This window comes from Seriola dumerili, unplaced genomic scaffold (genome assembly GCF_002260705.1).
Source record: "Seriola dumerili isolate Sdu_G_001 unplaced genomic scaffold, Sdu_1.0 BDQW01000192.1, whole genome shotgun sequence".
NCBI lineage: Eukaryota > Metazoa > Chordata > Actinopteri > Carangiformes > Carangidae > Seriola > Seriola dumerili.
In genome coordinates, this window is record NW_019174447.1 from 732,182 (window position 1) to 759,985 (window position 27,804).

Here is a 27,804-nt window from a genome sequence, read left to right on the forward strand (position 1 = left end):
GCTACTAAATGCTTCACTATGTTCACCAGCTGCTCTTTGACTGAGTCTGTCTGCTGTTTTGATGCTCAGCAGGTAGAGGACAGAGGCTGTTTACAGATGTGTCTCTGAAACAGCTGGCACTGGAAATGAGGCTGATGAAAAAGGTTGTGGAGCAGAAACCAAGACCACAACAGTGAGCTATGAGAGGCTAAAAAGCTAAGGCTGCTTGAAATTTTAGATTTTTTCCTCCCTCAATGTGGCCCTAATAGTCCACTGTACACTGGCTGTGTGGCATGTGTGTTTTCATTTTGGCATGTTAACAGTGTAGGGTGGACATACTGCCTGCGTGACACGCGGCCCTGTGACTGTGTCACATGATGTAGAGATTCGGCAGCTCACTTATTTTAATGTGAAACGCATCTCCCAGCAAAAAGCCACAGAGAAAAGACCTGTTGATGTCATACTGACATCATACTAGCAACATGGCATGAAATTGACACCTTCCACTAGTTTCTATGCCTAGGCTGAATCCGAATATGATACAGACATGAAAAAATATGTTTTTTTAACCATTTTGGTAGCTGCATGTGGAGACAGTGGTATTTTAGAGGCATTCTCTGTCAAAAATAAATCAGAAATGAATTAAAAATTAAGACAAATCCATCATTCCAGTAACCTGCTAAGCGCCATTATCCAAGGCAAACTCTATGTAGAGAGATAGAGCAGCAGCAGTGATACAGCAGACACACAACACAGACAGTGTGTTCCTGGTGTGAGTAGAGCTAAGGGTAAGTAAGTCATGCTCATTATAGGCATTTGATCCATTGCTGATATAAAAGTATTGATCAGTACAGCTTTACTGACTGTAGGTTGAGCTCTCTGATCATGTAGCAGCATCTTATTTCATTAATGACAATAATTGTCTAATTTAATCACATTAACAGAGATTTTAACAAGGCACTCTCTGGTTACAACTTAAACTCTAACTAAAAACTTCAGGTGGAGGAACTGTAACACAGCAGCAGTGTCTTCTGACACTACTGTAAAAACATTTAAAACAACATATTATTAGTCCTAAATAAAATACACCTCAAAATGAAATGAACAGCAAACAATGTCTGACACAATGGCCCTGAGTAAACTGTGTGTGTGTGATACTGGAGTTGAGTTCAGCTTGGAGACAGTGGAGTCACATCTACAACAGAAGAGAAACAATAATCATGAAAGGTTATAAAATAGGTGTTTCCACCTCATGATCAACTTCATCATGTGATGATTAATTATAATATAATGTCATATTTTTATCATCTTTATCCATCACATCTTAAATTCTGCTTCATCATCTCGTAACACAGAGTTTACCTCTGAGCAGTGGAGGGGGGTGCTCTGCCTTTACCAGAGGACTCTGAGACAGAGCGTCTGTCATCCAGCTGAGGGCGCTGCAGCAGTACTCCAGCTGGGTGATACAGACAGAGATGGATGAGTGCTGAGCAGGCAGAGAGGACAGCTGCAGAGTAACCAGACACACTGCACACACACAACCACACACACAGACACACACACAGACACACAGACACACAACCACACCACCAAGGTACGCCTGCTGCGTGTGTTAGACTTTTTTATTTGATCTGAACAAAAGCAGGAAGTGTCATTTGTAGAAAAACTGTTTAGAATAATATTCTGGCCAAGACCAGCTGCAATGACATGGAGCTGCTGATGGACTTCCTTCAGGTCAGTCACTGGGCTGAAGTAGCACCCAAAGCCTGCTGGGATACATGTTCCCTTGTAAGAAACACCTCTCAATTAGATACAAAGGCCTTGAAGAAGAGCCTGAATCGTAGATCTGGACTGTGAGAGAAGCGCTGATGATGCCTACAGAGCAGGCTCACTAAAGTACTACTGACCTCCGTCTCCAACAGCCGCAACCGTCGGTCGTGGTCACGGATCTCTGACATCTGCTTCAGCACATTGTCCACCCTACACTCGCATGCACAAACAAACACACACACACACACACACACACACACACACGAAGAGACTGTTTCTCAAACATGTTGTGTTTCTATATTGTGTTCTCTTGTTAGTTATTGGTTGACATATACACCAGTACCAGTACAGTAGGTAATAATTTAATGCTGAACTCATTTCTAACTCTCTCACACACACACACACATATATTCTAACATTATATAAAGTGTCAGGACTTTACTCACTTGATAGATGTACGTTTCAGTCGAGCTGTGTCAGTCTCCCTCTGACGTTTATTCTGAGCTGAAAGGTGGTTTTCTTTCTGGATGGCCTCCCATGTGTTGAGGCGGCTGGCCTTCCTGCCCCGTAACTCCAGAACTGAGGACAGAGGAGACCAGTAAAAGGACTGCAGGATATCTGTGGAGGCCAAGCTAGGACCCAGACCAGGAGCATAGATCCTGACTTGTGGAGCTACCACAGGTTCAGGTTCCACTGCTCACCAAAATGTTTGCTCTTGACTGAGGAGATGCGGCGGATGTGTCTCTTGATGAAAAGGTGGAGGTGTGAGATGATGATGAATGGTGGCGCCAGGCAGGGCCTTGAGTGGTACTCCACGATCAGATTGTAGCGTTGAAACTTCCAGTAGGTGTCACTGCGCTCCTGAACTTTGGAGAAGGTGTAGCTGCAAACAGAAAATTGAAATCATGATGTGTATACAGATAATCCTTCAGGTTCTGCTAAATCAGTAATCTGTTTTATCAGTAGTAGTATAGTAGTAGAAATCAGTCTTAAATACCAGCGTACCTGAACATGGCAATGAGCAGGTTGACCAGCACAATGTTAGTGAACAACAGGTAGATGACGAGGAGGATGACCACCAGCCAGTTGGCGTAGGTACTGACACATGGCTCCTCTCCAGCCTCGATTCGTGAGGCGTCGTTTGTACAGTTTACTTCCCCAAGTTTGTCGGCTTCATGTAAAACCAGTGACGATAACAAGACAACATGAGGATCCACACTGCTCCTTTACAACCACGTATCACAATAACATCCATTTTAACCATGAATGGCAGCGAAAGCAGCTGTTGACAGACCCCATTAAATCTGATGTGTCTGTAATATCCTGTTTAAGTAGAGCACTGAGAGAACATTGAGAGAACACTGAAGGAACACTGAGGAAACACTGACAGAAGACAGAGGGAACACTGAGGAAATACTGAGGAAACACTGATGAAATACTGAGGGAACAATGAGGAAACACTGAGGGAATACTGAGGAAACCCTGAATGAACAATGAGGAAACACTGAGAAAATACTGAGGAAACACTGAGGAAACACTGAGGGAATACTGAGGAAACACTGACGGACACTGAGAGAACACTAAGAGATAGCTGAGGGAACACTGAGGGAGCACTGATGAAACACTGAGGGAACACTTGGGGAACAACAAGGGAACACTGAGAGAACTATGAGAAAACAATGAGGAAACACTGACAGAAAACTTAGAGAACAATGAGGTAACATTGAGTAAACACTGAGGAAGCACTGAGGCAACACTGAGGGAACACTCAGGGAACAATGAGGAAACACTGAGGGACCACTGAGGAAACACTGGGGGAACACTAAGGGAACACTAAGGAAACACTGAGGGAACACTGAAGAAGCACTGACGCAACACTAAGGGAACAATGAGGAAACACTGAAGGAACACTGTGGGAACAATGGGGGAACACTGAGAGAACACTGGGGAAACACCGAGGGAACACTGAGGAACCACTGGGGGAACACTAAGGGAACACTAAGGAAACACTGAGGGAACACTGAGGAAACACTGGGGGAACACTAAGGGAACACTATGGAAACACTGAGGGAACACTGAAGAAGCACTGACGCAACACTAAGGGAACAATGAGGAAACACTGAAGGAACACTGTGGGAACAATGGGGGAACACTGAGAGAACACTGAGGAACCACTGGGGGAACACTAAGGGAACACTAAGGGAACAATTACGAAACAAGGAGGAAACACTGACAGAACACTTAGAGAACACTGAGGGAACATTGAGTAAACATTGAGGAAGCACTGAGGCAACACTGAGAGAACACTGGGGAAACACTGAGGGAACATTGAGTAAACACTGAGGAAGCACAGGCAACACTGAGGTAATACTCAGGGAATAATGAGGAAACACTGAGGGAACACTGTGGGAACAATGAGGGAACACTGAGAGAACACTGGGGAAACACAGAGGAAACACTGAGGGAACACTTAGGGAACACTGAGAGAACAATTAGGAAACAATGAGGAAACACTGACACTTAGACAACACTGAGGGAACATTGAGTAAACACAGAGGAAGCACAGAGACAACACTGAGGGAATAATAAGGTAACACTGAGGGAGCACTGTGGAAATAATGAGGGACCACTGAGGGAACACCAAGAGATAGCTGAGGGAACGCTGAAAAAACACTGAGGGAACACTGAGAAAACACTGAGGGAACAATGAGGAAACACTGACAGAACACTTAGAGAACACTGAGGGAACACTGAGGAAACACTGAGGAAGCACTGACGCAACACTGAGGGAACACTCAGGGAACAATGAGGAAAAACTGAGGGAACACTGTGGAAATAATTAGGGACCACTGATGAAACACTGTGAGAACATTGAGGGAACACTGAGGAAACACTGAGGAAATACTGAGGGAGCACTGAGGGAACACTAATGGAACACTGAGGGAACACTGAGAGAACACAAAGGGAACAATGAGGAAACACTGACGGAACACTGAGGGAATACTGAGGAAATACTGAGGGAACACTGAAAGAACACTGAGGAAACACTGAGGGAACACTGAGAGACCACCGAGAGAACCAGGTGCTGGTAGAATCAGACTGAGCAGCTCACCGTCCATCTCATGAATAGGTATTTGTCCAAAAATGTGTAGGTATGGTCTGTAGAAGACTCGGCGGAAGATCCAGTTGGGACGTGGATCGTATGAGTAGAGCAGAGCCTGATTGGCCACTCCGTAAGCCACTAGCCACACAGCCAGAAAGAAGAGGAAGAAGAAGACGTCCTTCATCTGAGGGGAAGAGACACAAAGATTAGAGGGTTATGTGACAGGATCTGGTCTGTTTCTAATCCAGATGTTACATCAGTGATCGTGGCTGCTGTTTAATGACATGGAACTGTAATGAAACATCATTTAAGTATATTGGTTAATGTTTTGTTGTGTCTGTACAGTCTCACCATTTAACTATTTCATTCCCATGTCACACAGACCATTCTGATGATTACTGTAGATGCAATAAGGATGACGTGTACAGGCTGGGGTTAAGGTCAAAAATGTTCTGAGCTTGTAAAGTGAAGTTCACAGATAATTTCAGTGTGTAGTTGTCAATCAACCTCTAAACCTGTAAAATAAATTGTTCTGTACATGTGTAGAAAAGAGACTGAGAATAAAATCAGAAATGATGATGTCAGTGATGAGGTCACACAGAGACTGTGACAGAGAAAGTGTTGTTGTGAACATATGTGAACAGATCAGAGCAGAAAACTGTGACACTGAAGCTATAAGTTTGAGCTTTGACCCTGTTTTCATAACTGAATCTGATGGTTGCACTGTATCAGTAAGCTTCAGTAAAGAAAGGATTTTGAGCAGCTTGAGAATATTCACAGATACTGATCCTCAGATCCTAAATGTTGATGCAGTGACGCTGGGACAGACCTTTGTCTTTCTACAAAGGGAGTCTGATAGCCTAACTCTCTGTTAAACTCTCTGTTGTGTGAGTTTTGTGCACACTCACCATTTTGCCAACAATGATGATCTTGGGTCCAAGCTGTTTGTGTATGGCAAAGATGTGAATCAGACGTAGAGTGAAGACCATGAAGTCTATGGCCATGACAGCTCGGCCAAACTCATAGGACCAGGGAAACATCCTGGAACAGACAGTAAGGGGTTAATGTCACACAGTGCTGCAGTGCACAGTGTCCGTCCTCCAGTCAGTGACTCACTCACCTGCAGCACATAGCCAGAGTGAAGAGAATGATGGCTGTCAGGTCACACTTGTTCCATACATCCTGGATGTAGTTCCTCATCCTCTGGAGCACAAAGGTGCTGCCCACGAAGAAGGTCTGTCAGCCAGAGAGAGAGGAGTCAGGGTGCTGTCTGTGGATGGGTGTGAGTATGTGTGCAGTGTGTGAGTCAATGACAGTGAGAGGATGGTTGTAGTAGTGATGTAGTTTGATGTAGTGACCAGGCTCAGGTACTGTGTTCATCAGAGAGCTTCTCTTTATGTTACACAGGTCTGTAGACTGGACCACTTCATAAGAACCAACATGTGTCTGTGTGTGTGTGTGTGTGTGTGTGTCTGTGTGTGTGTGTGTGTGTGTGTGTCTGTGTGTGTGTGTGTGTGTGTGTGTCTGTGTGTGTGTGTGTGTTTGTGTGTGTGTGTGAACTACAGCTCTGTCAACCAACCTGTCGAATCTCCTCACAGACTAAGGTGAAAACCCAGAAGTAAAGCACAAACTCCAGAGTGGAGGGACCATCAGGAGGTGGGGGCTTGAAGTCCACCAGCAGAACGTAGGCAAACAGGCAGAGGAACAAGAAGTACATCAGAACGTTACCAAGGAACGAGGTGACGGGGGCGAACCAGAACTGTCTCCACCGGGACACAATGAACGGTCTCTTAGAGTTGGATGACATAGAGTCTGAAGAAAAGAGGAAACAGGAAAGATTCAACAACCTGTAAGACAAAACATCTTATTGAATATACCATCCATCCATCACCACTTATCTATCAGGTGTGTTGGGAAACCAAGGAGGCATCCCAATCAGCTGCTGAAACCACATAAACTGGAGCAGTGTCTGGACTAGATCTTCTACATGTCCAGCTCTGTAATCTGTCCCGAGGGTGAGCTCAGACACTCTGACTGTCCACTGATATCTGTGGTCTCATTCTATCAGTAATGACCCACAGCTCATCTCCATAGATGAGAGCCGGAACCTGATTGACAGGTAAACTGAAACTCAGCTCCTTCTTCAACCTGCACCACTTTGTTCATCTCCTTTACCTGAGGCAGAAACTCATTCTCAACCTGTTAGAGAACCATGGCCTGAGCTCTTCATATGTCAAACTATTATTATTTACTGAAAGATCCACTGGAATCAACCTGTATCTGCAGGTGTAGGTGTATTGATGCCTCCTGGTTGACAGGTACTTGGTCTCCTGCTGCCCTCTGCTGGACTGTCTGCATTTATACAAGTGGTGCAACAGAATTTCTTCTCCACTTATTTTTATTTCAGCTCTGACTTCAGACTATAAAACAGTGCTGGTCCAAAATGATTATGTTAAATTGGTATATTATTCCTCCAGGAACTAGCCATATCCATGTTCTCTAAGGTCCAATATTGACTAAAGTGATTAAAGCCATCCTCCTTGTGGACATAGTGAAGCGGGGGCTGGTGTAAATACCTTGAACAGGAGAGTGACTCACCTCTGAGTTTTTCTTTTAGAGCCCGCAACTCTTCAGCGTCTTCCTCACTGTAACAACAGAGATTCAGGAACTTTATCAAACCTGAAGCAAAACCAGAAAATAACATCATCTGATCTGTGTTTGTATTTATCTAAGTTTGAATACGTGTGTACTTTTGTATGATGTCAGCAAGAGAGAAGACGGTGGCATCATTCCCATCCAGACTGTCGGTGTCTCTGCCCTGGTACAGCTCCACGGACTTCACCTCCTCCTCTTGTTCCCTGTGACAGGAACACACAAACCGGGTCATGTGTGGTCCAGACTGTAGGATCCCTGTGAGGAGAATCTACAGTCTGCAGGCTTGATTTTAAACTTTTGATGATTTCAGTTTATGGACAGATTCTGCTGAACCAGGACACATGAGACCTGAAACCTGGATAGACTCAGAACACTGACCTGAAGCTGATGAGGTCTGTGTAGAGGAGGGGGGGCAGGAAGAAGGTGAGAACCAGTTTCCAGACCTCAGTGTTCCTCTCCATATCACCCCACCAGATCTGAGACAGCAGAGACTAAAGCAGAGAGCATCATCTTCATCATCATCATCATCATCATCATCATCATCATCATCAGTCATCATCAGTCATCATCATCAGTCATCAACAGCTGCTGTCATTCAGTTATACCGTCAGCAACAATATCAGTCATTAGTAAAATCTGGATTTGATCATGTGATTCATTAAACATCTGGATCTGTGGAGAACAATGTTGGACCTGAATTCAAACATGTGTTAAAGCTCCTGTTGACAGGAGGACAGCGTCTCTACCTGAACACCATCATGGCTGAAGAACAGGCGGGCGTCAGCTGCAGTGGCCATCTGCAGACATGTAGCCCCGGCCCACACTGGAGACTTCCTTATAAGGAGAGTGAAGGCGCGGCTCTCGCTGTTCTGGTAACACTCTCCAAACACGTCTGAACACACAAACAACACTCGCATAAACATGGCTTCTCTGGGTTGCTAGGCAACAGGGTTTCACTTTATGGCTGCAGTCAAAAAGTCAAAAAGAGGAGGAGTTAGTAAGAGGAGGAGGAGTTATCAGAGGAGTAAGTTAGAGGAGGGGTTTGTCAGAGATGTTAGTCAGAGGAGGAGGAGTTAGTTAGAGGAGGAGCAGTTTGTCAGAGGAGTTAGTTAGAGGAGGAGTTTGTCAGAGGTGTTAGTTAGAGGAGGAGGAGATACTTAGAGGAGGAGGAGTTTGTCAGATCAGTAAGTTAAAGGAGGAGGAGTTTGACAGATGAGTAAGTTAGAGGAGGAGTTAGTCAGAGGAGTTAGTTAGAGGAGGAGGAGTTTGTCAGAGGAGTTAGTCAAAGGAGGAGGAGTTAGTTAGAGGAGGAGGAGTTTGTCAGAGGAGTTAGTCAAAGGAGGAGGAGTTAGTTAGAGGAGGAGGAGTTTGTCAGAGGAGTTAGTCAAAGGAGGAGGAGTTAGTTAGAGGAGGAGGAGTTTGTCAGAGGAGTTAGTCAAAGGAGGAGGAGTTAGTTAGAGGAGGAGGAGTTTGTCAGAGGAGTTAGTCAAAGGAGGAGGAGTTAGTTAGAGGAGGAGGAGTTTGTCAGAGGAGTTAGTCAAAGGAGGAGGAGTTAGTTAGAGGAGGAGGAGTTTGTCAGAGGAGTTAGTCAAAGGAGGAGGAGTTAGTTAGAGGAGGAGGAGTTTGTCAGAGGAGTTAGTTAGAGGAGGAGGAGTTAGTTAGAGGAGGAGGAGGTTGTCAGAGGCGTTAGTCAGAGGAGGAGGAGTTAGTTAGAGGAGGAGGAGTTTGTTAGAGGCGTTAGTCAGAGGAGGAGGAGTTAGGTAGAGGAGGAGGAGTTTGTCAGAGGCGTTAGTTAGAGGAGGAGGAGTTTGTCAGAGACGTTAGTCAGAGGAGGAGGAGTTAGTTAGAGGAGGAGGAGTTTGTCAGAGGACTTAGTCGGAGGAGGAGTAGAGAACAGAGACTCACCATGTGCCAGGTCCTCAAACGTCTGAGCCAGCTCCTTCATGGCCAGCTTGTTTTCAGTCTCACTCTCCAGCTTAGAGAGCTCCCTCAGCACCTTACAGCCCCCCAGAGCGCTCAACACTGACTCCCCCGCCTGAAACACAGGGACAGGGACAGGCTGCCAGTAAAGACCAGTTCACATGAAACTAGATCTGAGGGTTACAGGTGAGTCTCACCATCTCCCAGAAGTAAACAGCCATCTCCCTGCGGTTCTGCAGGACGGCCCAGACGAAGAGGGCCGCCCAGGGTGAGAGGCAGCGCTGGTCTCGGTACAGACATTCTCCTAGCAGCAGCTTATTGACTTGCTGCAGGTAAAGACAGAGCAGGAGTCAGACTATTTAGTTTATACTGAGGCAGCAGCTGTGTCTGTTGTGAAAACACATCATCATCATTAAGCACATTCTGTTTATGTCTTCAGATCAGTGTCATGACTTCATTTGATTCATCACATCAGTCCTTTAACACTGTCAGACTCAGGACCTGATGTGCAGGTCTCAGCTTACTGACCTTGAGAGTCCTCCTGAAGCTGGAGCTGGGGTCCAGGCCTAGAGGTCCGTAGTAGAAAGGCTGACAGACGTCACCCAGCAGGTCCCACAGCAGACGGGAAACCTGCAGCATCGGCACACATTTCACTACTACTGCACACACAGAGAGCGAGGAGGCTGTTATGAGACAACCCTCGTCCTGTAAACAGCTTGTTTCTATGGTTACTGAACTACACCTATTGTAGCTTGCAACATAACATGTGATTAAAGAAAACTAGAAAATTCCAGGGAAATTTTGAGTGCCACGGGGGCTACTGCCGGGATAGGGTTAGGGTTAGGGTAAAAAATCTTCTCTGTGTCACTGTAGCGATGACATCACACAGCCCTTGGCTGTCAGAGGTCAGGTCAGGAGCTGCCAAATTATGAGAAAACCGTTACTTCTTTTCAAAAACCGAAAACACCGTGACTGACACTGAAGCCAGAAGTTTATTACAGTCTCCATTTTATTCAGATATTCCTTAAAATGAGTGAGTAAGCTCAGTGCGAAGACAGAGTGAGATTCTTTTGAAAAAAAAAAAGACGATTACATTAGGTGTCAATGAGAGTGAGACAGGTATAATGGGTACCCCCATTTAAATTTTGTGCAGACCCTGCCTGTCAAAGTTACATTTTATGAATCCCAACAACTATGTCTACATTTTCAGAAAGAATTATTTGTCTCCTTTTTACGGTTTGGCCGAGAGCTCGAGTTAAAAATAAAAATAAAGGTTATTTTTTACTGCCTCACACACTCTAGCCAACTGACGCTGTCACTCTAACTTTGAAGAAAAAGTGATTTGCACTCCTCCTTTGAGTGCTCATAGTTTGAAAAGTTTACATGTTATGTAAAAACAGTTGCTGTGTTTTGGAGAGAGCAGAAGTTTTCCTCCGTTTTATAGTTTGAATCACATTTCTACGTGCAGGTATGAGGGAGCTGGGTGACTCAGAAAAAAGGTGAAATTTTGTAGAAAAAAGGTGAAATTTTGTGGGTTTTTAAAGAAAATTCCAATGCATTCCTAATGCATTATTTATTCCCAGTATTTTGGGAATAACTTTGGGAATAATTGGAATTTTAACACCAAAAGTCATAGCACCTCTTTCGGGATCAAGACGCACGTTTTGATGTATATATTACCGGGGTTTTCTCAAAGCTGCGGGACGAGTTACGCGCCAAAATTTGGCGGAAGAATAATAATAAGCCCGAAGGAATATTAATAGATGCCGCCCCGAGGCACTCCTCTCAGCTATTCTAGCTGTAGAGGAGTGCCTCGGAGATGAGCACCCGTGGCACTAACAAGCTCCATATAAAAGTAATTACTGTCATCAGCTTCATCATCATGACAATTTGATTAATCCATCCTACAGTTCCTCCCTCCTCCTCTTCCTCCTCACCTCATACAGGCTCAGCTCCATTGCAGAGGCCGGTCCAGTGAGAGCACTCTGAGGACTCTTCAGGGGGGACGTCACAGACCTGTCCAGGCTGGGCAGGGACCCAGCCAGGGCCTGTCTCTCACTCAGACGCCTCTGCAGCAGCGTGTAGACCAGATAGCTGTCTGACAGAGAGCGGTACAGACTCTCCAGACGCCGGTACGTCAGGTAGTCCAGGATGTTCAGACCGTTCTCACAAAACAGACGCACAAACTGAGGCTTGTCATTGATCAGTGCATCTGTCATGGAGTCCTCCAGGTCCTCATACTGAAAATACAATCATCTCATCAGCATCATGTAACTATGATGGAGTGTTATAGGGCCATATTGAGGAAAAAAAATCTAAAGTCATAATATTATGAGAATTAAGTTCTAATTTTACACGAAAAAGTTAAGTAATTTTTAGGTTCCATGTTGTTTTAGAGGGAAAATATCAAAAGCTTTAAAATTAGGAATGTGGAGCATCCTGTGAAGTTCTACTTTAGCAGGTTTTAAAAATAAGGAGAAACTTCATTTTTTGGCTCATGCTCATCATCATCATCATCATCATCATCATCATCATCATCATCATCATCATCAGGACATTAAAAAGATTGTGAAGAAACTGAGTCTATTCTACTGTTAGACAGACAAACAGCAGCTGCCACAAGCAGCTCAGGCTGCCACTGACTGTCCTTTCACCTGTTTGATGGGTTGATGTAATATTCCTAAAAATTATTTTTTTTCTCTCCAAATTTAACATGTTTATTTCTCGTAATATTATGACTGTTTTCTTGTAATATTATGACTGTTTTCTTGAAATTTCAGAACTCTTCTTTTTGTCTTTCTTTACGTGACTGAGGCTAGCAGGACCACATCTCTCAAACCCTGGTGGTCTATGTCCTTAACTAAGTCATGAGCTACACTTATCAACAGTGTTCTGGACATAGTAGCGAGCAGGAAAACTGCCCTTAAACACACAGAGGAACCAGAGTCAGTCAACTCATATAAACAATTCATAAACTTCACATAGCACAAAATGCAGCAGCCAGACTACAAACAAAAACTAAGAACAAAGCACTTCACGGCCAGATTGTATCTCTGAATCAATTGCCCCTTATCAACCTCCACGTATTCTGTGTCTGAGTGTAATTCTGTGGAAGGTCTCTTCATGAAGTGGGAGGGTAATAAACAAACCGTGAAGTGCTTGGACGCCCTCACCTTTCTGACGGAAACAGGAAATTCATTGTTACCCAAAATGTTTCAGGAAGAACATTAAATCGATATTTATATAGAAGCATTGACAAAGAACACTTTCCATTTGCCATCTTAATCTGATTGGAATTGGGCCATGTCATTTATTGTGCACTCTGACAGGAGTCCTTGACGGGTTCCTGTAGGAATGACGTGACTCTGTGAACGGTTCTGTCAGTGCAGCTGTTCTCCTGTAATAAACCTGTGTGACGTCCCTGTCCATCTCTCTGTCACGGGGCTCCGCCTCCTTTCTTCTGTCTGTGTTTAGACTCCGTCCATGTTTCTGTTTCTCCTGTTTACGTCATTTCAAAGATTTTGAGTCGGTTCATGAATCTTTACTTTGATGAAGGTGTAAAACCATCAGTCACAGCTTCATGGGTCCAGGTAAATCATGTGTCAGCCAGAGCTTCATGTCTCCCACCAACACAGGAGCAGAGAGAAAGCAGAACTGGTTATATTCAGTATCAGTCCTTTAGAAATGTGGTGGTTCCCAGACAGTCAGGGTCTTCCTCTATTCAGTCTTCAAACCTTACAGAAGTGGAACTCTGAACTGTTTCAGAACATTTTAAAGTAAAGAAACACTTGACATGAAACAGAAGGAGAAGCTCTTAGTGAAGGTGAACAGGTGAACAGGTGAACAGATGGTACTATGTTGTTCAGTGTGACTCTGACCTTCCACTGTATGTCGCCATTGAAGAGCTCAGCTTTGGCGATGTCCACTCTGTTCCAGGCCACAGCCAGTTTCAACTCCTCTGTGCACTCACTGGCTGCACTGCACACACGTTTACTAGCTTCACACACACACATACAGAGACAGAGAGAGAGAGACTGTATAACTGTGACTGATCTCCAAGAAGGGCCATGACAAGGCTGATGGGAAATATGTGGAGGTCATGAAATGAAGAATCCTGTGGAGAGGTGAATGTGAAGGATGATGAAACTCAGGGGTGTGGGCATGTCTTCAGTTACTGAGGGTTAATACTAACAATGACAGTGTGATGAGTGGAGGATCTACATGAACTGCTGTCTGGTTCTTAAACTGGCTGTTAACCCTAACATGAATGTAACAGTGACATTAGTCACAGAGAAAACAACATGAACACATTCTACTGTTTTACTAAATAAACAGAGGTCTGACACTTTGTCCCTCCTCCACCCTTCATCATGGATTATTGCGGTTTCTTATGATGAAGGTGGATTTGTACTAAGCTGGTGAACCAGTAATAAGATGTATGAGAAGCTGAGTCCTCTGAGTCCTGGATCCTCCTCCACATGTTCCCTCTCTGTATCCCCTCATCAGAGGTCATCTTACATCTACATCTACATCTCCTGGTCCTGGTGTGCTCTCTGTCTGACATCTAGTTGTGCCTCAGAGTAAGTGGTTGCTAAGCAGTTTACCACTCTCTTACATGAGCACATTATTCTTGACAAGTGTCAGTCTGGTTTTCCATGGCAACAGAAACACCTGCTCCTCTGTTAAACCTGGAGTCACTCTGGTACAGGTTCTTATGGTCCTACAGCTGAGACCGTTCTTCCCTATTTTACTACTTCACTTGTCTTCAGTCTATATTTTATGTCTGTTGCCTTATTTTGTATTGTGAGTCTCTCTGTGTGACACTACAATATAACTGACTAATTAACTTGACTCACCTCTAACAAGGGCTTTGAGGAGAACTGTATCAAACTCATCAGAACCCTCCTGTTCTCCGTGGAACACAGTGATGAGCTCTCTGTTCTGATGGATGCTCAGAGCCTGGACACACACAGACAAAGAGAACAGGACTGATTTACATCCGGTTTCATATCATCATACATGAGACCCTCCTGCCTCCTGCTCATCACAGTAACGTTTGCTGAGACAGGTAACATGTCAGACTGGATGACAGGTTCAGCTACGTGTCCAGAAAGTGACTGATTGAAGTTATTATGTCTGTATATGAGCTGTTTGACTCACACTGTCCACCAGTCTCTCCAGCTCTGCTTCAGATGGGAAGTGTTTCCGGACCTTGTCACGAACCCTGTCGCGAAGCTCTGCGCTGAGGCCCTGAGCGGCCTCCCCCTCTGCAGAGGGAGAGGTGGGACTGAGGGGGACAGAGGACAGGTTGCACAGCAGCTCACTGATAAGGTCTGCAGCTGGTCCAGAACCAGCCAGAACCAGCCAGGGTGTAGCTTTCTTCAGAGAGGCATCTAGTCTCTGAGCCAGAGGACAAGTGGACACAGTTAACAACATTTTCATTCATCAGTGTTCAGTCAGAGAGACTCACAGACATCTGTCCTCTACAGAGATGTGAGCTGACAAGTGTCAAACTCCAGCGGGTGTTTAATTTTAGGCAAGGGCATATATTATATATCTGTGATGTATCAGGCACTGAGTTATAATCAGCTCTTCTACCGTCTCAACCACTGCAGCCACATTCACCCATTCACTCACACATTCATTGTGCTTTTGTGGCGTATAGGGTATTTGCGTGTATTTGTCCACTCACTTGCAGCTGTATTATTTTATAAATAGTAGGCACTTTATTTTGTATCATTACAGATAGCCCCATTCAATTCAATGCATTTTTTGATTCAGGAACACGCACAGAGCAGCTGTGTGTATAAGCCATGGGCTTACGCTGTGTTCTTCTGTTGGCAGTTATACCCTGAGCATCAGTGAAGCCACTGAAGACCAGCCAAGTTATTGTTTGTTTCTTTTAATTCTTCAGGATCAAGCTACACTGTAAATATGGATAAGGATGCATGAATCTATTCGTTAGAAAATCTATAGAACATAATTATTTTAACGTGTAATTATTATATATTGGAATCTTTGGGTTAACTTATTATTTTCTATAAAAAATATACTTGTTATAAGAATGTGTTTTAAGACTTTTTGATATTTAGGATTGGGCTAATAATTCCTCACACCAAAGCTGATTTTGTGTTTCCTTTTTAATTCTTATAGTTTAATAATCTTAAATGGAGTTATTTAGAGAATGTTTTATTATTTTTGGATACTGTGATTTTGATATATTTGTTCTGAGCCAGATGAGTTGGCAGTTACACCCTGAAAATCAGTAAAGCCACTGAAGACCAACCAAGTTATTGTTTGTTTCTTTTATTCCTTTTCAATAAAACCACCCTCTTTCTTTAAAATATGTTCATCCTGAGTACAATGTGATTAGTGGCTGCAACACTTTTCTATCACACATTCACTCACACACACTGAAACACTGGCAGAAACAAACACAACTACCTTCACACTGCAAACATGTTAATATCAGACTTGTCTCACTTTTACTGATAGCAGAGCGCTGCTGACATCCAGGAACCAAAGCCACCGTCCCTGAAGAAGTTCAGTTTCTATTTGCATCTGTTTGTTAACCTCAATGAACATCAGCTGGGGGAGGAGGGGTCAACCACCCAGTCAAGTAAGACCTGTATCTCCCCTTCATTCAACACATGTTGTGGTCTAAGCTAATGAACCTGTGCTACCTGAGCTCTGACACTGTAAATCCACTGTGGTGTGTGTACAGAGTGTGAACCTATGTGACAGGCTCCTCACCTCCAGCATATTGGCGTCTCCTGAGATGAGCATGCACAGGACTGGGATCTCAATACTGCCACTTCCTGTTGTTGATCCAAGACAGGAAATGAGAACAGAGACGCTTCTCATTACATCACACAACATGTACTATATGTCTGAACATGAGCTGAATCTAACACATCCAGCATATCTAACCTAACCTAACAATCATCTACACATACATCATACACACAGTGTGATGTGCTGTACAGCGCTGACCTTCACCACTAGAGGGCAGGCAGGTGCGGCCCACACACAGTCCACATGTGCAGGTAACTACAGTAATGAACCATGTGTCAGATCCTGTGACCTAGAGTTTGATGTTGTTTCTGTCTCACCCCAGATGCCAGTGCGCTGATGGGAAATGTAGTCCTCCAGATTAGCACGAAAGGCGGCCTCTCCACCCCGGCGACCAAGACTCCCATCATCCACCAGGAGGAAAGCCTGGCAGTTATTGTCCAGGCAGAAGGAGTCACGTGACGTGTTCTGGACATAGTAGCGAGCAGGAAAACTGCCCTTAAACACACAGAGGAACCAGAGTCAGTCAACTCATATAAACAATTCATAAACTTCACATAGCACAAAATGCAGCAGCCAGACTACAAACAAAAACTAAACTACTTCATTTTTTGACTCATCATCATCATCATCATCATCATCATCATCATCATCATCAGGACATTAAAAAGATTGTGAAGAAACTGAGTCTATTCTACTGTTAGACAGACAAACAGCAGCTGCCAGAAGCAGCTCAGGCTGCCACTGACTGTCCTTTCACCTGTTTGATGGGTTGATGTAATATTCCTAAAAATTATGTTTTTTCTCTCCAAATTTAACATGTTTATTTCTCGTAATATTATGACTGTTTTCTTGTAATATTATGACTGTTTTCTTGAAATTTCAGAACTCTTCTTTTTGTCTTTCTTTACGTGACTGAGGCTAGCAGGACCACATCTCTAACCACTTCACAGCACTGTCAAACCCTGGTGGTCTATGTCCTTAACTAAGTCATGAGCTACATTTATCAACAGTGTTCTGGACATAGTAGCGAGCAGGAAAACTGCCCTTAAACACACAGAGGAACCAGAGTCAGTCAACTCATATAAACAATTCATAAACTTCACATAGCACAAAATGCAGCAGCCAGACTACAAACAAAAACTAAGAACAGAGATCATATCACCCCCCTCTGAAGGTCTCTACCCTGGCTACCAGTACGTTATGGAATAAATTTTAAGATTCCACTTCTGACTTTTAAAGTACTTCATGGCCAGATTGTATCTCTGAATTAATTGCCCCTTATCAACCTCCACATATTCTGTGTCTGAGTGTAATTCTGTGGAAGGTCTCTTCATGAAGTGGGAGGGTAATAAACAAACCGTGAAGTGCTTGGACGCCCTCACCTTTCTGACGGAAACAGGAAATTCATTGTTACCCAAAATGTTTCAGGAAGAACATTAAATCGATATTTATATAGAAGCATTGACAAAGAACACTTTCCATTTGCCATCTTAATCTGATTGGAATTGGGCCATGTCATTTATTGTGCACTCTGACAGGAGTCCTTGACGGGTTCCTGTAGGAATGACGTGACTCTGTGAATGGTTCTGTCAGTGCAGCTGTTCTCCTGTAATAAACCTGTGTGACGTCCCTGTCCATCTCTCTGTCACGGGCTCCGCCTCCTTTTGTCTGTCTGTGTTTAGACTCCGTCCATGTTTCTGTTTCTCCTGTTTACGTCATTTCAAAGATTTTGAGTCGGTTCATGAATCTTTACTTTGATGAAGGTGTAAAACCATCAGTCACAGCTTCATGGGTCCAGGTAAATCATGTGTCAGCCAGAGCTTCATGTCTCCCACCAACACAGCGTTGAGGAGCCAGTCCACAGCTGTAATAGCTGTTACTGGATTGGTTATGTCTCACATCTACTCTCACTCTGTTTGTGACAGGTGTCAAATCAGATGTGTTCATGTCAGTAGATAATTTACAGAGGTGTAATTCACCTTGTGAAGTGACTCTTCATCATCAAACTAGAGCAAGATAAAATATAAAAATAGTCACTGATGATTTCCATCCTGTTGTGCAGGTGTACTGGGGTGTGTTACTAGGACTATCTTGTTACTGGGTGGGTCCGATGGACCACATGCTGTGTGATGGTACCTGGGCGTTGACGAGCTGCTGCCTGTTGTGCACCAGGCCCCAGGGAGCCAGTCCCACAGCAATCACTTTCTTCTGGGAGAGAGCTGGAGCTGCAGCAGCGTGGTCCCTCACGGCCTCACCCACACAGCAGGACACACCCTCCCTCAGACCCCCCGTCAAGATCCAGGCCCCTGGACAACAGAGGGGAGGGGTAGAAATAGTCACAGTGTATATTATAGTATCTATATGGAAACCTTTAGTAAACTCATATATTTAAATATCATTAAAGCAGTCATTATTTATAGTAACTAACAGTTTTTTATAATTAATGAAGTCTTCATATAAACTGTCTCCATGTTGTGTCCTCACTGGTTTCTACTGGTCTCTCTGGGTTCTTACCTGTGCTCTGTGCGGCCCTGACTAGCCCGTTTCTCAGGACATCTCTCACCCACGTCTTGATCTTCCCATGGCCCTCTCCCCCCACCACTGACACCACCAGGTTGGGTGAGGGCAGACCCCAGTGAGCCGTCATCAGGGTGTAGATGATCTGAGGAGACGTGTCACATGACAGCCGCAGAAACTAGACAGGAAGAGAGGACTACTGAGTCTGACTGATACATTACATCCACATCATTCAGCGTGATACATTCATCCTGACACTTAACTTTAGAGAAAATGTTCAACACCTGAATTTACCTGCAGGTATCAGTGTTTCTTCTCATATCATATTAATATATTCATGGTTCTGACGATGCTGTTATAATTAACAACTCTTCCTCTTTCAGTTGAACATGCTCATACCTGGACAGGTAAACCCAGAGTTAACTGAGTCAGTGTGTTTGTGTGTGTGTTTGTGTTTGTGTTTGTGTGTGTGTGTGTGTGTGTGTGTGTGTGTGTGTGTGTGTGTGTGTGTGTGTGTGTGTGTGTGCGTGTGTGCAACTCACATGACTGTGTCTGCGTCCAGCGCCAGCAAACTCCAGCTCTCCGAAGGCGTCAGTGGGACACTCTGAGGAGTGCTGTCGGCTGTCCCACTGGGTGACGATAGCTGCTCCAAAATAGTCCCCTGTTGCCACGGAGTCATGGACCTCCCGCACACCACCACACTGACACAATGCTCCATTACTAACACACAACACACACAAATATACACCCACACAAATCTATTATTCTGTAGTTGAAAGTATCTCGACATTTCAAAGTCATTTGAGGTTTTTACAATGATAAAGTTCATAGTTGGTACAACCCTGTCTGTCAATATAATGTTTATCTACTGTGGAAACATCAAACACTCTGACAGACACACAGTGCTGCCCTGATCATGTTTTTAACATGCCCAAAAAATCACTTAGAAATAGAATAACTGCCTCGTGGTTGTATGTCTCCGCCACTCAGATTAGTTTCAGATTACATCGCTTTTTATCCAGAGTCATAATTGCTGTTATTGCACGTTTTGATTTCTGGCTAAAAAGTGGTTTATGATGTCACACTGACCTTAACCTTTGACCTTTGAACACCAAAATCATAATCAGTTCATCCTTGAGTCCAATTTTAAAGGGATTCCCTTGAAGAGTTCCCAAGATATTGTGTTCAAAAGGCCAAAACTCATCCTTGACCTTTGACCACCAAAATCTAATCAGTTCACCTTTGAGTCCTAGTGAATGTTTGTGTTTGTTTGTTTCTGCTGTCAATCATAGAGTCAAACAGCTAATTGACCCTGATTTTACAGAGACATTAAGTTGTCTATCATCAGCAAAACAACAAACAGAAATCTTAAAATTGTGTATTATTAGACCAGAAGGCGACCTACGACCAAGCCTTGAGGTACTCCAGATTTCAAAGGGGAAGAAGACGATGTGAGATTATCAAAAGCCATGGTAAACTGTCTGAGAGGCAAGAGATGAACCACCTGAGAGCATTCAGATATCATGATCTACAGAATCAACTGCAGAGCTGATGCTCAGTAAAAAGAAAGTTATGACCAGAAAAACAGAATACTGACATTAAAATACTGAGTCCTGGTGACAGAGGAGGAGAGATTACCTGAAAGAGTCTTCAACAAAAGTGGTGCACAGTCTCTTCTTGATGATCTTGGGAATCCAGCTCTGTGAGCGAGAGGACAGTTTGTTAGCACCATGAGGACACACAAACAACAACAGAAAAGACTAAAGAGGCTGCAGGGACAGGTTGGTAACAACATGTTGAACATCGTGTACATCTACAACCAGAGTGATGTCAACAGGGCTCTCGTCTGCCGCCTAAACTAAAATCAGAGAAAAAGCTTTGTATTGTATTTCACATGGAGGTGAAAAGTCCTCCTCCCAGACCCTGACCTCTGAACTCTAAATGACTGAACAATACAGTTCTGTACAGTCACCTGTTCTGTAGATCTCCTATCAATATAAAGAAAATCTATTTAAGAAGCAGAACCAGACATAAATTGAATTAAATTTGTTTTAATTTTTTTATTTTTTTATTTTTACTTACTGATATTATGATATATTTATGACACTGCACAAAAAACTCCATAACCTGGTTTGTTTCTGTTTCAAAACAACAATCTAGACCTTCTGTTTCTGCTCAACTGTATTGTTAATGACACTCTACCTGGGTCTTTCTCTAGATGTCCTACTTCCCACATTGTGTTTTGTTGGTGTCTTGTAAAGAGAAGATGAGAACGTTCACATGCACACCAGAAACCAGGTTACTGGGAAAATCAGGTTAGACAGGATCAGTTAATTTAAACAACCTGTAGTAACCTGATTACTGCACAATCCCCTGATCCACTTAGACATGAAGGTCATTAATAAGATCTCTACCTAGATCTATACCCTAGATCAATGTTAGCTCAGACATTCATCCATCCATCTGTCCATCTATCCATTGTCCATCATCCATCCATCATCCATTCATGCATTCATCCATCTATCCATCGTCCATCATCCATCCATCATCCATTCATCTATCTACCCACTGTCCATCATCCATCCATCCATCCACTCATCCATAAATCATCCATCCATTCATCCATCCATCCATCCATCATCCATTGTCCATCCATCCATCATCTGTCCATCCATCCATTCATCCATCCACCCAGCCAGCCATTCATCCAGATGACACAGAGCAGGAGGTGCGTACAGGTGGGTACAGGTGAGCACACTCTGAACAGTCTGGCTCTCTGTAAATCACTTTTTTTTTATTCCCTCCCGTGAAACCATGTTACACATATGCTGCCAAAGAAATCTGATTGCTTCCACCTGAGACACATTACCAGGTCTGAACAGGGAAACTGTCAGTCACACACTTTGTGTGTGTGTGTGTGTGTGTGTGTGTGTGTGTGTGTGTGTGTGTGTGTGTGCAGATTAAATTGAAACACAATCTTACAGCTTCACTGACAGAGGACTGGTTCAACCTGTCTGTTGTTTGTTCTCCACAGGCTTCACTTCATCTTCTCATTGCTCACCACCCTCCTCATTCACACAGCTAGTGTTAGATTACAGGACTTTTTCTCATCCTGTCCAGTGGGACCTGCACTGCATAATGGTCCAAAGGGGCAGCCGTTAGACCAGGAACTGGGTTTCTCCCAAGTGACTGATCCAAGCCAACTGTGTCTGCATTGGAAACATCTCATTCTCAGAAAAGACACAACAGCTGACTCCTTCAAAATGAACATTCAAGAAATAGACCCCTCAGTCTGAATCACAACAAGCGCTTTAACAGATAGAGGAACCCAGCACTGGAAAAGACAGCAAGTCTGAAAACAGCTTTATTCCACCTTGATTTCAGTTTGCTCATGTAAACTAGTCCAGGGACTGAGTCAAAGCTTTGTTGGACTCACCAGAACAAAAACAGAAAGCCTGTCATGGTTGGTCACTAAACAGCTGGCAGCACCTCATTATGACAAGTTGAAAGAGGGTCAAAGCCTTGGTGGTCCTGAGCAGGAACGTGGTTGTCTCAGGTCCTGTCAGAAACATCAGCTGATGTGAACCAGGTCTCTATAGGAAGAATGGTCCAAACTTCCTCCTGAACACTGAGCAGCTCTGATCAGCAGCTACTGAAGAGCAGGTTTCAGAAGAGGTTCAACCAATTATTAAATCCAAGGTCCACTGACTGTTTCCACCAGAGCTGTGAATGTTTAATGACTGTGTTTGTTCAATGAAGACACAAAGATTATAACTGTCTGTGTGATATTAGCTGAAGCACATTGTGTTTGTCAACACATTTTATCACCAGTTACTGCAGAAACAGTTTATTCAGAGGGTCCACACTATTTCTTGCCAATCCACATATCATATCACATTTGTGAATACATGTGTGAACCCACAGACATGTGTGACTCCATGTTGTTAGCAGCCAGCTGTCACAGCTGCTGTCTTGGGCTACGTTTGTGATGTGGTGATGAGGTGATAGGTAAGATGGCTACCATGGAGGGACCTCAGTGCTCAGTCACATGGTTCCAGGTTAATCCATGAGCGGTCTCTGTGTTCCTATTGGTCAGTGTCACCAAACACATCCTACAACTTATTAAAGTAGACAAGAAAAAGAAGAACCTGCTGATGGACCAGTATTATGGTTCGTACGTTATGACGAGTCCCTGATGCCGTGTCACTGCCTGGAACAACAGCAGCAGTCTGGTTCCTATCAGACTGATATCATGAATCATCAAAAATGAAGAAAAATTTCACCACAAAACTAATAACTAAGAGAAGAGAGTCAGATAGATGTAGGTTACTGCTGTTAACACTGAGGATGTTTTAGGAGAAGTTTCTTTAGTCTGGAAAGTGAGAGGGATGATGTGTACTGAAACCAAACTAAACCAACTAGAACTAGAAATATATGGAAATATTTACATAATTTTATCCTGTTAAACATTTGAGATAAATTGTGTCATAATTAGCGTATTAATTCATGCGTTATGACCAAAAACATGTTTTGTGAGGTCACAGTGACCTTAATCTTTGACCTCTGACCACCAAAATCTAATCAGTTCATCCTTGAGTCCTAGTGAATATTTGTGCCAAATCTAAAGAAATTCCCTCCAAGTGTTACTGAGATATCGTGTTCATGAGAATGAATTACCATTAAAGAAACTACACTAAGCTGGTTCAGGTCTTCTTTATCAGATCAAGTTCAGTTCATGTTAACAACAAATCCTCCATGTAAGAAAACTTCAGACATGGACTTCCACAGGGTTTAGTGCTTGCACCACTTCTATTCATCTCATATCTGCTTCTTTCAGCCAATATTATCAGGACACACACACATAAACTTCTATTGTTATTCAGATGATACCTAATTATACATATCAATGAAGTCAGATAAAACCAGTCAGTTATTTAAACTTTAAAGACATAAAGACCTGAATGAGCAGAAATGTTCTGTCATTAAACTCATACAAAATTACTGTTCCTGACCCCAAACACCTCAGAAACACATGAACATATGATCTAGTGTTACAGGTACTCTGGATGCCCCGGCCTCCAGCACAAGCATAAGCACTCTTGTTATCCGACAGAAAACCAACTCCAAGACTGACTTTTTTCACCTACGTCACATTGTGAAAATCAGACACATCCTGTCTTTAAAAGACAATTCTGTTACGCCAATGCTGGATTATTTCCTTATTACCAGGCTGCTCCAATATGTCTCTAAAGACTCTCCAGCTGATTCAAAATGCTGCAGCTTCAGAACTGACGGGAACTAGGAGAAGACATCACATTTCTCCTATGTTAGCTTCAATGACTCTCTATTAAATCCAGAACAGAATTTAAAATCCTCCTCCTCACCTACAAAGCCTTTAACAGTCAGAGACCATCATATCTTAAAGAGCTCATAGTTCCCTATCATCCCAACAGAACACCCCGCTCTCTAAATGCAGGTCTACTTGTGGAAGACTAGCATGGGAGGCAGAGCCTTCAGCTATCAGGCTCCTCTCCTGTGGATCCAGCTCCCAGTCTGGGTTCAGGATGCAAACTCCTTCTCTACATTCAAGATCAGGCTTCAAACTGTCCTCTTTGATAAAGCTTATAGTAAGAGCGGACTCAGGTAAGTCCTGAACCAGCTCCACCCTCTCCCCCTCCATCTGTTCTCATTCATCTCCCATTAACACATGTTACTACCTCAACTTCTTCTCTCTGTAGATTGTTCTTCCTCGTCTTTCTCTTTCTCTCGCTCTATCTCTCTCTCTTTCTCTCCCCTCCTACTAAACCACCTACTGCCCCCATGATCCTTCTCAACAACCACCTCAGGTTAAAAAACTGAAGTGCATTCAGCTTCCTGGCTGTCTGTTGTATCTGCACAAGCTGACAGCTGTTGAAAAAATGCCCAGCATCAGGCTGTTGTCAGATGTCTTCACTGTAGAAAGAAGTCTGATTTAAATGTTTCAGCCTGACGTTTCACCTCTGCAGTTCAACATATACTTCCTCTCTCACTGGAACTGATCACCAGTAAGAGCTGAAAACTACTGCAGGTTGTAACAATTCACCTTATTTATAAACGTATAAGGAGAAAAGTACACACACTCTATAAAAGTGCAGACTTGCAGTTTACAAATGAAGTTTCACCATAACATTTTTAAACACAATAATCAAAAAAACTCACTGAGCTTCTGGAGAGACTGAGCTGTGAGACCTGTTCAGACCTGTTCAGACCCCAGTTCAGGTCCCACATTTTCCTCTTCTCCTGTGTTTTATTTGTTTTGATCCATAAGAAGATATATTTGTGGTTTTAAGAACAAAAAGCCATCTCAATGTAGTTTTACATCTCCTCTCTCAGGCTTTTCTCTGGAGCTCTAGTAACAACAGGTCGGTGAGGCAATCAGAAGAGTCACAATCTCTCTCTCCCCTCCACTTGCTCTTCCTCTCTGCAGGTCTTTCTGCCACTGGACCTGTAGAGTCTGGATCTGTGACTGTAAACCACCTTCTGCCCCCATGATCCTCCTCAACAACCACCTCAGGTTAAATAACTAAAGTGCATTCAGCTTCCTGGCTGTCTGTATCTGCACCAGCTGACAGCCGTTGAAAAAAATGCCCAGCATCAGGCTGTTGTCAGATGTCTTCACTGTAGAAAGAAGTCTGATTTAAATGTTCAACCTCACGCTTCACCTCTGCAGTTCGACATATACCTCCTCTCTAACTGGAACTGATCACCAGTAAGAGCTGGAAGAGTCAGAAGAGTCAGAAGAGTCACAATCTCTTCTGAATGGCTGGGCTTTGGGCATGGCTGAGAGTGGTGACTGCTTTGTTGTGACATCACAAAGTTCCAGAAGTCCTGACGGCTGGTTTTAAGGCTCAGTTTCTGAATACAGGCTGTGTGCATTTCTCTGTGAACTGAGCGCTTTGATACTTTCACAGTATTAATATAGAACCTAGACCTGCTTTATAATCAAACAACACATGGAAAGAGACCTTTGTACTATATGGGAGCTTTAACATCTGTCTCAGGTGATCCGATCACAAGTGGACAGCTCTAAATTCAGGTGTGAACACACCCAAGAGGCATCTGAGATCCAGCCATGTTTGGAATTGATCTGCACCACATGTGTCCACATTCTTTTAGAAGTGTGAACACAGATGCATCCTCACAACCATACTGACAACAGACAACAGACCCATCTGTCACAGTCAGACTTAAAAACAACAACAAGTGGTCACTAGAGACACATGTTACTACTACATGTGAATTGATGAGCTGTCCACCTGTGATCCGATCAGCTGAGACACATGTTACCAAGTCTGAACAGGACCACAAAGGGAAACAGTCATGCTCTCTAAGACTAGTTTGTAATAAGTGATGAGGAAGTGGGGGGTGTCCTCATCTAAACACCATGTCTCACTGTTCCTGTTCGTTCTCTTCCATCTCTTCTTAGGAAAACATCAGTTTAAAGCTGAGACAAACAATCCCTGCACACAGTCCATACACAGGTGGTCTGGAAAGCATTTCAAAGCCCTGTTGTGTTTTTCTGTCCAAACCAATATTGAATATTACATACACACCAGGACTAACTGCTTCCTGCAGAGACAACATGTTATCACTGTGCCTCATATCCAGACACATTCCTTTCTGTTGTAGTTATCCTCAGTGATCATACAGCAGTACATGATACTCCAGACCAGCAGCATGATAGTGAGCTCCTTGTTTGGTCCAGTTCAGTTTCTAGTTTATCATTATTTATGTTTTTATTAAGTTATTTCTTACCAACCTGTTTGTTTGTTTAATCAATTTGAATAAAGTTTAAATTGTCTGTAGATGTATACAGTGAGTGTACTATAGTCTGTGTACTTGTGGTACCTCTGTTAGTGTGTAGCTTATGAATTAAGTTGTGTTATCTGACATGTTGCCTGAACTGTAGAGCAGCCATGTAACCAGCCTGAGGGTTGTTGTGTGCATTGGTCCTGTAGCTGCTGTTTCCACAACAAGAGAAGCAGCTTAAACATCCAACATGTTGTCCCCAAACTATGATCAAGTCAAACACCAAACACCACTGATGTCAACATAAACAAGTCCTCATCAGCTGATAATGTGGATTCAGTCATTATCAGTTTAGACCTGACAGTCTGAGAATAATGACATGCTCCAGTATTCAATATAACCACGGACTGTGCCTTTATTTCTGTAGTTTTTATTTCAGTCAACATGCAGAGGAACAAACAGTCAGATACCATCAGATCCTTCAGTCAGGCTGGACTCCTCAGACTTCATACCACACTGCTGGCCTGAGGCATTTTACAAGTCTAAGCTGGTATAACAACATCTGTGTTTAAGTAAATACAAGACCTCCCATTCCCCTGCTCCATGAGCTCATCAACAGTAAAACTCAGTGAAACTCAGCACAGTGTAGAATTAAGGACACAACTACAATAACACACCTAAACACACAGTGTTATCTCCTCTTCATCATATCTGTAGTAAACTGTACACGCCTGGTCTAAGTTCAGTCTAGGTGATACCTTCTCATTCCTCTGATATTGAAACCCAGTGTCTGTATGGTGTGTATTTGTGTCTCTGTTTTCTACAGACTCTTACCTGGTCCCTCTCTTTCGTACTTCCAGCCTTTCCTCCTCCTCCGTCTCTCTCCAGCTCCTTCATCCTGCGCTGCATCCTCGAAGACTGGTTACAGAGCTCCAAATCAGTTGTGCGTCCTGAAGCTCCGCCCACTGCACACAGCGGCGCGTGCTCCACAGCTCCATGTAGCCACATATGGCACCAATCATGCTGCAGGAGGGAGCCAAGTTCTTACTACATTAACTTTTGTGTATCTGTGAACTTCTTGTTCATGTAAGTTGCCTAGCAAACGTTGTCGTTTTTCTTGTAGTTTAGTTTTTTGGAAACAAATTTTTAGGAGAACATTAAACAAATTTGTCTCTTTACTTAGCACTTATCACGTCACCATTAACATAATATGCTGTTAATGCTGTTTTGAAAGTCACAAATATGTTGATACTGATCATATCAGTACAATGTTCACA

The 27,804-nt window shown here is 43.4% G+C and overlaps 1 protein-coding gene across 1 annotated transcript; it reads right to left on the reverse strand.

Annotated features, from left to right (window-relative positions):
• Positions 1–725: 725 nt before the first annotated feature.
• On the reverse strand, positions 726–27,436 carry LOC111227956 (transient receptor potential cation channel subfamily M member 4-like). Its single transcript, XM_022753709.1, has 28 exons — positions 27,362–27,436; positions 20,378–20,439; positions 19,282–19,459; positions 18,737–18,917; positions 18,359–18,528; positions 16,540–16,717; positions 16,181–16,245; positions 14,588–14,827; positions 14,284–14,386; positions 13,306–13,424; positions 11,365–11,667; positions 9,956–10,057; positions 9,625–9,753; positions 9,413–9,542; positions 8,254–8,399; positions 7,886–7,998; positions 7,603–7,710; positions 7,451–7,497; positions 6,432–6,664; positions 5,973–6,088; positions 5,761–5,893; positions 4,862–5,036; positions 2,755–2,920; positions 2,451–2,632; positions 2,196–2,328; positions 1,887–1,959; positions 1,342–1,435; positions 726–1,174 (listed from the first exon to the last, which is right to left on the reverse strand). Exons 1-28 carry the CDS (start codon positions 27,434–27,436, stop codon positions 1,149–1,151), a joined length of 3,780 nt encoding a protein of 1,259 aa, XP_022609430.1. The 3' UTR covers positions 726–1,148.
• Positions 27,437–27,804: the final 368 nt, after the last annotated feature.